At 38.5% G+C, this 8,954-nt stretch overlaps 1 protein-coding gene across 1 annotated transcript; it reads right to left on the bottom strand.

The window, feature by feature from the left end:
• LOC140138446 (uncharacterized) lies at window positions 1-2,815 on the bottom strand. Its single transcript, XM_072160338.1, has 3 exons — window positions 2,442-2,815; window positions 1,307-1,492; window positions 1-870 (listed from the first exon to the last, which is right to left on the bottom strand). Exons 1-3 carry the CDS (start codon window positions 2,773-2,775, stop codon window positions 626-628), a joined length of 765 nt encoding a protein of 254 aa, XP_072016439.1. The 5' UTR covers window positions 2,776-2,815; the 3' UTR covers window positions 1-625.
• Between the last annotated feature and the right edge of the window lie 6,139 nt (window positions 2,816-8,954).

Here is an 8,954-nt window from a genome sequence, read left to right on the forward strand (position 1 = left end):
AGTCGCATTCACATAATCATGAGCAGAGAAGTTGAGCTCTTCTCTGTAGTGAGGGATAGTACAATGTATAGGGCAATCTGCGTTCTTAGCATTTTTCATATCAATCATACAATATATGAACATCTCAACTCCAGTCCTGGAAAAAGTATCACATTTAATGTTCATCAAAATTTATTTCTGCAAAAATCCTGAAAAAGAATAGAAATTGGTTCTCAGATGTAATCTCTGGGGGCGACACAGAGATATGTTTCACTCTTTTATTTCCATTTTTACTCTACGGAGCTTACAGTCAGTTTCAGAAAAAACAATAATGCAATGAAGGGCCATACAGACTCCGAATATTTGAAGAAGTATTTGTTATTCTATCTTATTTCAATTCATTTTTATCTTTTAACAAATGTGTGTTGGCGGAAAATCTGTTTTATGTTATGTCGAATGTCTGGTGGAAATCTGTTATTCATTTTACGTCAGCAAACATTGTTAGAAGTTAAACATTACTGGAAATTGAATGGGAAGCAATTGATTATGTATGTGATTTCACAGACGGGTCTGTGAATTCAGAGCGCGTCCGAACTGAGTTGAGCCTTAACAGCCACACCCAATTATCCTTTTTAGTAGAAAATTGTTACTGTACAGCGTAATTTATTGTCTCTTGATCACTCGTCAGAAATGCTCGACGAGTATTTAGATCATGCTCCCACCACCATCTGGTGAATTCCTTGTTTTTGAAATTGTAGTGTTCATGTTCACTAGTTGATGGGCTGCTACTGTGATTGAGGATGAAGTTTTGATATGATGAAAGTGTGTGACATCTTGGTTCCCCTCGCAGTCTCTCAGTGCTGTAGACTTCAAACTCATGTGGATGTCGAGCTGAAAGACAATATGATATCGATGACGTATGATAGCGTTTAAAATTTTATTTTGCCGAGGTGATCCTCTTCAAGCGGCATCTTGTTTGTGTGTGTCTAGGTGGGGTGAATGATATGTGCTTGACCCTCTTCAAGCTGCATCTGGGGTGTGTAGGAGGGGTGGAGTGTGTGTTGGGGTGAATGGTGTGTGAGTGTAATTGTAGAGGGGGTGGGTGCTGTGTATACACGGTGTTCCAGAATGGTCTGTACCGGGCAAGTGAATTGTTTTCGCTATGAATATCATTGTTGATGGTCATATTGTTCTACAAGGGAGGAAAAGGACAAGACGAAGATGCAGAGGAAGAAAAGAAGGAAAGGAAATAGATTTTGAACTTGCGAAAATGAGTCATTACACTTTGGTTTTTGAATTCTTACCAATTTCCAACCACCCATAATACCTTGCATTGGTGCATCTTCTGTTGCATCGCACTCCCAACAAGCTCTATCCCATGCTGCAAATAGACGCTTTTGAATCATGGTGCGCTGGGCGTCAAACACCTCGCAGCCCAAAGCAGCTTCCAGTATTCCTTGACGAACTTTGGCAGGAAAGTTCTCCGGTGAATCGGCTACAAACAATATCGTATCTGCAAAGGTGGTTGATTAGTGGAAAAGAAACACGTGAATGCTTGTCGAAAATACTAGTGATTTGCAAACTAAATTTTAGCCGTCGCAAATGCTACACAAAATTTAAATTTATAGTTGGTTAGGCCTATAGCCTACCCTGATTCCAGAAAAAAAAAACAGCACTAAATATTTTGGGATTAAAAAATATTTTCTAGTGTTTTGCCAAATGAAACCTAAACCTATCCATATCCTTTAGTAAGACCTATTAAACCGGCAATAAAAGTAAAAAGTTTTATATTTTGAAATTTTTTAGGAATTATGTTTAAAGTATTTTTAGGCCTAAAAAATTGTATTGCCCTTAGAGCTCCAAAGTCAGGGTGTTGGTTTACATTTTTTTTTTTTTTTTTTTTCCGGCCACATATAATATCAAGAAATGCAAGTTCACCACAAAATATGGCAAACATTTATTTCTAGGGTTTCTTAGGATTGTTTTTCTCAGAGTTAGTACGAATTACAAACAGGCAAAACATTTTCACTATTTTGTGTTATACCAAATATGAAAATTCAAATAAATGATTGATGAGGGAGGTTTAATGGATAGAATATATAGGCCTAATCAATGAAAAAATAATGGTCAATTTAGATTATGATGGAGCTCATGCAATGAGTTGACTTTTAACAACATTCAAAAACATTATTGAAATGCTGCAAAACATTCTCTTTTTTTAAGTGTTCACAAAATATTTTGCAAAAATGTTTGCCAATCCAATATATTTTACAATGACATTTTGACAACATTTTTAAAATGATGTTTTAATGTTTTTTCATGACCCGACATTTGAATTTTATTGAAAGTTTTGACCAAAAATACGTTTAAAACGTTGAAAAGAATTTTTTTTGTGCAAATTACTATACCATATTATTGACAAATTTGGAAGTTAACTCTAAAAAAGCCTCAAACCAACCTACCAAGCAGCATCCACTTCATTTCAGGCAAAACAGCTCCAGGCCTCATTTCTGACACAGTCTTATCAAGCAGACTTATAAGACGATCTACGGACACCAGATCAGCCCTATCAGATGCAATTGATGCACACATTGAAACCAAGCTTTTCACTGCAGGTGGTTTAATCGCTTTCCGAAATGATGCTGGAACCGCACAAGCTTCCGTCTTGGTGTTCGCGATTTCTTCACTTGTTGCGTGTGCTGCTAAAGCGGGATCGGAGTTGTTTTTGCACGATTCAATGCCCTGCATATTACTGCTTAGATCAGAGTTCTGTTGAATGCACTTTTCAGAATTCATATCAAGAAGATAGGATTTACGGCAATATACAAGCAAAACTGAAAACAGTGGTAAAATGACGACGAAATAAAATAAACACTGTTTGCTTTTCTTCCTGAAAATCTTCTGATCTTTTGCGCGGGGTCTTTCATGGTGCGCACAAGAGACGCGTGGTTACTGCGCGATCTACCGCGAGCGATAATGATGTGCGTCGCGACGTTGATATCCCAAGGCAACATGACAAACGCGGAGCTGTGGCAACAAAACGTATGCAGCAGATGCCAGTATACAACAAACGGAATTTTCTCGAGGATATTTATTACAGCTCATTTTGTTTCAGGTAGGCCTAGCATTCTATATGCTATACATTCTGCACCATAATGCTACACTGCACAAGAGGAAATGGCTGGAAGAATATAGGTAAGAGATGAACTGAGAAAGACAGTGAACAAAATTGATCAAAGATATTGGAATTTACATGATCTAGTAGTAGATTGTAACAAATGTGCCCAGGAGATGGAAATCGTACATTACTAGATTATGCATGTGCACATTGCCGGTGGAAGCGTATATATTACTAGATTGTAATAAAAGTACAACCAAAAGGTGGCTAGATTGCTATAAAAGTGTACCCAGCTGCCATAAAGCACACATCACTAGGTTAACATAAAAGTGTATCCAGAACATGAAGCCGATATTACTAGAATGTAATAAAAGTATCCATGATCCATCGGGTGGAAAGAGCAGTTTACTAGATTGTAATATAAGTATATCCAGCCGGTGAAATTGCACTTTATAATATTGTAAAATAAGATTGTAATGTAAATGTATCTAGAATATGGAAAGCAGATATATTACTAGATTATAATACAAGTGCATGCAGGAAGTGGAAAGCACACATTACTAGACTGTCATAAAAGTGTATCTAGAAGGTCGTAAGCGAATTAAGATTGGTACAAAGGTACACCCAGGAAACCAAAGGTGTACAATACTAGATTGTAATAAAAGTGCATTGAGGAGTTGGAAAGCGCAGTGCATCCAGGAGGTGGAGATTGTACATTACTAGATTGTCATAGAAATGTACCAAGGAGGTGGAAAGTGGACATTAAGGCCTACTAGTTTGTAATAAATGTGCACCCAGGAGATGATAAGCATTTCATCACTAGATTGTAATAGAAGTGCACCCAGGAGGTGGAAAGCGCACATTACTAGATTGTTATAAAGTGCACACAGGAGGTGGAAAGCGCACATTAATAGATTATGACTAGATTTCGCGGTTCTCGGGTTGGGCGGTTCTCGTGATAGGCCTATCTCTAATTACCCAACACCCATTAGGGGAAGGTGGGGCATAACGGAACACTTAACTTCAAGGATGCTCTGTGACGTCACCATAAGTAATATGACTGTAAAAATTATATGTTCAGTTGAAGATTGTATTTAACTTTAATATACCATTAACCAATATAACTTGAATCTTGCAGTTTTTTATAAAAATGAAGAAATATTTTCAAAAAAATAAATCCGTTTTGCCCCACTATCGGGGCAAAACGGAACCCCCCTATGGGGCAAAACGGCACCCTGGGTGTAAACTTATATCAGTAGTTCCATCGGTAGGCCCTAGGCCTAGTTATATGTAGGCCTATATTCAGTTACAATATTAAGTGGGCCTACCATCTCTGTGGAGTGAGTGGTTAACTTCTTATAGACCTAGTAGGCCTATAATATGTATGGCCAATATTTGATTAGAAAGAAATATTAAGTAGGCCTACCCATCTCTGTGGAGTAAGTTAACTTTTAATCATTAATTCTATCTGTAGGCCTAGTTTAATATGTCTATGTTTCAGCGAAGTGTTTACCATGCTCGAGTAGGCCCCTAGATAACGCCTACTTGAGTGAAGACGTATTTATGTACAATTGGGGCAAAACGGAACCCATCTGTGGGGCAAAACGCCCGGGGCAAAACGGAACCCTGTTCCGTTATGCCCCACACTAGGGTTCCGTTTTGCCCCATACCCGATTTTTTAGGAATAGGTTGCATGCATAATACATTGTAGCATATAGCCCATGCAGTACATACAGCTCAAAGCTAGTACCTTAGTGTTTACATAGGCCCCCTATACACAATTATTTAAGAATCCGATATTAATGAAGTAAAATTTCAGTACATTAAACATCTGCATATCTTACGTCAGACAGGTTGTAATTTTTTGACTCGATCTTGCTCGGATGTCAGTAGATTGTTTCAGATCAATTTTTTGTTGTAAATCTGGGTGGTCATACTTGTGTTCCTCGATATAATTTGCATAGACGACAGTATTGCCAAGGCCTATTTTTCCTGTGGGTCCGTTTTGCCCCGGGGGTCCGTTATGCCCCACCTTCCCCTACCCATAATTCTTGTCCTGACCTTTCAAACTAATACGATATACGTCTCTCAATGATTAAGACACTACTATACCAGGTGTCCCAAAAGTCCCTTAACATTGTGAATTTGCCATAACTTGCGTTGGGTTAATAGTGTTGTTACAAAAATTGCACAGTATGCAGATAATTCTTTTAGAAATGTTACGATACCAAACATGCCTATGCGGTCATGACCCTTTGGCATGGAATTAATGGATATCTACCGTGCCGTAAAACTCACTTTTATAAACGCAAAATAAGTCTCGTCATTTGAGACGTGATAACACGATATAACGTGTTATCATTTTAAAATCTGTTTTGTTTAATTTGGCTGTGTTTGTGTGATTGATTGTTTGTTTGTTTTCAATGCGTAAACTTCATTTTCTGTTTTATCAGGGTTTTATATGGAAACTACTTAAGATCTTTTCTGAGGATTCGATGAACAGTTGTACGCGGTACGTTGTTCTCCATTGAAAGTCGACGTACTGATCGTCTTGGGCTTTTCATCACCGCTCTTCGTATGACATCGATGTTTGTAGCCGATCTTCATGTTCTTCCACGTCCTGCCCGAAGTAGATCATGAACAGATCCAGTTGATAGGAATTTCAGCACTAGTTGCTGGATTGTATTTCGGCTGGGTAGTGCATAATTTACATTAAACTGTTCCTTAAACATTGCTTCAGTGAGTTTGTCCGACTTTGTCTCGGCAAAGAACCACACGACCTGAATCCGTTGATCTATAGGAAATTCATCTTCACTTCAACTATTTTAAAGTAAAGTTTAATATTGTCAATATATCCTAATTATAATCCAAAACAGCAGTCACGCTTACGCTAAGCCATGTAGCCTAATCCATGAATGTTCATACCTAAATGTAGCGTGCGCAGTGAGTGAACCAACTCTATTGTTCACAGTAAGGTCAAAGGGTCATCAATAATGCTGTTTTTGGTATCAGAATAATTCTAAAAGATCAATCTATATGAATATGTTCTCCATTTTGGTATGAAGTAGGAAATATTTGAGATATGACCAATTCACAATGTTAAGTTACTTTTGGGACACGCTGTATCAACTCTGTTTTGTAGCTGTGACGCTTACTTCGGAACCCATAATCTGAAAACCCATCGTTCGCCTCTTCCAAGCCCTGTCCTGCTACCACATCGGAGGACCCCAAAAAACCCCGAAATTCGCACATTAATAGATTGTAATAAAGTGCACCCAGGAGGTGGAAAGCGCACATTACTAGATTGTATTAAAGTACACACAGGAGGTGGAAAGTGCACATTACTAGATTGTTATAAAGTACACACAGGAGGTGAAAAACGCACATTACTAGATTGTAATTAAAGTGCACCCAGGAGGTGGAAAGCGCACATTGCTAGATTGTTATAAAGTACACACAGGAGGTGGAAAGCGCACATTACTAGATTGTTATAAAGTACACACAGGAGGTGAAAAACGCACATTAGTAGATTGTAATTAAAGTGCACCCAGGAGGTGGAAAGCGCACATTGCTAGATTGTTATAAAGTACACACAGGAGGTGGAAAACGCACATTACTAGATTGTAATTAAAGTGCACCCAGGAGGTGGAAAGCGCACATTACTAGATTGTAATAAAGTACACACAGGAGGTGGAAAGCGCACATTACTAGATTGTAATAAAGTACACACAGGAGGTGGAAAGTGCACATTACTAGATTGTAATTAAAGTGCACCCAGGAGGTGGAAAGCGCACATTGCTAGATTGTTATAAAGTACACACAGGAGGTGGAAAACGCACATTACTAGATTGTAATTAAAGTGCACCCAGGAGGTGGAAAGCGCACATTACTAGATTGTAATAAAGTACACACAGGAGGTGGAAAGCTGACATTACTAGATTGTAATAAAGTACACACAGGAGGTGGAAAGTGCACATTACTAGATTGTTATAAAGTACACACAGGAGGTGGAAAGCGCACATTACTAGATTGTAATAAAGTACACACAGGAGGTGAAAAACGCACATAACTAGATGGTAATTAAAGTGCACCCAGGAGGTGGAATGCTAGATTGTATTAAAGTGCACACAGGAGGTGGAAAGTGCATATTACTAGATTGTAATAAAGTACACACAGGAGGTGGAAAGCGCACATGACTAGATTGTATTAAAGTACACACAGGAGGTGGAAAACGCACATTACTAGATTGTAATTAAAGTGCACCCAGGAGGTGGAAAGCGCACATTACTAGATTGTTATTAAGTACACACAGGAGGTGGAAAATGCACATTACTAGATTGTAATTAAAGTGCACCCATGAGGTGGAAAGCGCACATTACTAGATTGTAATAAAGTACACACAGGAGGTGGAAAACGCACATTACTAGATTGTAATTAAAGTGCACCCAGGAGGTGGAAAGCGCAAGTTACTAGATTGTTATAAAGTACACACAGGAAGTGGAAAACGCACATTACTAGATTGTAATTAAAGTACACACAGGAGGTGGAAAGCGCACATTACTAGATTGTTATAAAGTACACACAGGAGGTGGAAAACGCACATTACTAAATTGTAATTAAAGTGCACCCATGAGGTGGAAAGCGCACATTGCTAGATTGTTATAAAGTACACACAGTAGGTGGATAGCGCACATTACTAGATTGTTATAAAGTACACACAGGAGGTGGAAAACGCACATTACTAGATTGTAATTAAAGTGCACCCATGAGGTGCAAAGTGCACATTACTAGATTGTTATAAAGTACACACAGGAGGTGGAAAACGCACATTACTAGATTGTAATTAAAGTGCACCCAGGAGGTGGTAAGCGCACATTACTAGATTGTTATAAAGTACACACAGGAGGTGGAAAATGCACATTACTAGATTGTAATTAAAGTGCACCCATGAGGTGGAAAGCGCACATTACTAGATTGTAATAAAGTACACACAGGAGGTGGAAAACGCACATTACTAGATTGTAATTAAAGTGCACCCAGGAGGTGGAAAGCGCACATTACTAGATTGTTATCAAGTGCACACAGGAGGTGGAAAGCGCACATTACTAGATTGTTATAAAGTACACACAGGAGGTGGAAAACGCACATTACTAGATTGTATTAAAGTACACACAGGAGGTGGAAAACGCACATTACTAGATTGTAATTAAAGTGCACCCAGGAGGTGGAAAGCGCACATTACTAGATTGTTATAAAGTACACACAGGAGGTGGAAAATGCACATTACTAGATTGTAATTAAAGTGCACCCATGAGGTGGAAAGCGCACATTACTAGATTGTAAATAAAGTACACACAGGAGGTGGAAAACGCACATTACTAGATTGTAATTAAAGTGCACCCAGGAGGTGGAAAGCGCACGTTACTAGATTGTTATAAAGTACACACAGGAAGTGGAAAACGCACATTACTAGATTGTAATTAAAGTACACACAGGAGGTGGAAAGCGCACATTACTAGATTGTTATAAAGTACACACAGGAGGTGGAAAACGCACATTACTAAATTGTAATTAAAGTGCAACCATGAGGTGGAAAGCGCACATTGCTAGATTGTTATAAAGTACACACAGTAGGTGGAAAGCGCACATTACTAGATTGTTATAAAGTACACACAGGAGGTGGAAAACGCACATTACTAGATTGTAATTAAAGTGCACCCAGGAGGTGGAAAGCGCACATTACTAGATTGTTATAAAGTACACACAGGAGGTGGAAAACGCACATTACTAGATTGTAATTAAAGTGCACCCATGAGGTGGAAAGCGCACATTGCTAGATTGTTATAAAGTACACGCA

This window comes from Amphiura filiformis, chromosome 17 (assembly GCF_039555335.1).
Source record: "Amphiura filiformis chromosome 17, Afil_fr2py, whole genome shotgun sequence".
In the NCBI taxonomy this organism is placed as follows: Eukaryota; Metazoa; Echinodermata; class Ophiuroidea; order Amphilepidida; family Amphiuridae; genus Amphiura; species Amphiura filiformis.

Excerpts from the sequence above, each read along its gene's own strand:
- LOC140138446 (XM_072160338.1), bottom strand. The coding sequence starts at position 2,775 with ATGAATTCTGAAAAGTGCATTCAACAGAACTCTGATCTAAGCAGTAAT. Across the intron at positions 1,493-2,441 it reads AATGAAGTGGATGCTGCTTG|ATACGATATTGTTTGTAGCC; the intron begins GTAGGTTGGTTT and ends CCACCTTTGCAG. Across the intron at positions 871-1,306 it reads AGAAGATGCACCAATGCAAG|CTCGACATCCACATGAGTTT; the intron begins GTATTATGGGTG and ends ATTGTCTTTCAG.